Genomic DNA, 644 nt, shown 5'->3' with positions numbered 1-644 from the left:
GCTAAGCATGTGTGTTGTGTGTATGTGTGTATGAGGATTAGAGGCACTAAGAAATGCGAAAGGGCCAGGCGCTAAGCTTACGCTGCAGAGGTGCTCAGGGAATGCTGACTGTCAGTGAAAAAGTCAAACCTGCACATTTCCCACCACCACCTCCTGGTAGCGGTAGCGGGCAATGACTCTTCGGGGTCTCCTGTGTCGCCTGCGATGGCGCCGAGGACCTTCGCTGAAGAAAAGATAGTTGATGTAGACATACTCCAGCAAGGACAGGAACACAAAGAAGAAGCATACGAGGATATAGATGTCAATGGCCTTGATACAGGAAACGTTGGGGAGTGTGTCCCGCAGATGTGAGTCGATGGTGGTCAGGACGAGTATTGAAGTCAGACCTATAAACAACATAGCACGGGCTTAATCTTCTGGGGCAGCTGATGTTCTTGGCAAGCCATTGGGTCTGCAGCCCCCAGGAAGGGAGCAAAGGCCATCTCTGGGGTAGGCAGGGCCCTCAGCAAAGACCTTCAGCCGTCTGCGCCTGGAGCCTCTGCTAAAGTGCTCTCTTTGCTCCTTGTCCCCCATCTTTACATCCGGGCTATGCTTCAATGGTTCATTGGCTTCCCATTGCTGTTAGGATCAGGTCCCAAATCTCC

The 644-nt window shown here is 52.3% G+C and overlaps 1 protein-coding gene across 1 annotated transcript in view; it reads right to left on the bottom strand.

The window, feature by feature from the left end:
• Positions 1 to 129: 129 nt before the first annotated feature.
• GABRQ (gamma-aminobutyric acid (GABA) A receptor, theta) overlaps positions 130 to 644 on the bottom strand; it is a gene marked incomplete at its 3' end in the record, with an annotated part of 19,136 nt that continues 18,621 nt past the window's right edge. Inside the window, exon 8 of the mRNA XM_008594984.1 lies at positions 130 to 386. Within this exon, the coding sequence (XP_008593206.1) occupies positions 130 to 386 (257 nt within the window). The remainder of the gene's footprint in view (positions 387 to 644) is intronic.

The sequence above is a fragment of the Galeopterus variegatus genome, unplaced genomic scaffold, assembly GCF_000696425.1.
Source record: "Galeopterus variegatus unplaced genomic scaffold, G_variegatus-3.0.2 Scaffold12064, whole genome shotgun sequence".
NCBI classification, from domain to species: domain Eukaryota; kingdom Metazoa; phylum Chordata; class Mammalia; order Dermoptera; family Cynocephalidae; genus Galeopterus; species Galeopterus variegatus.
This window is presented reverse-complemented; position numbering and strand designations above follow the sequence as displayed.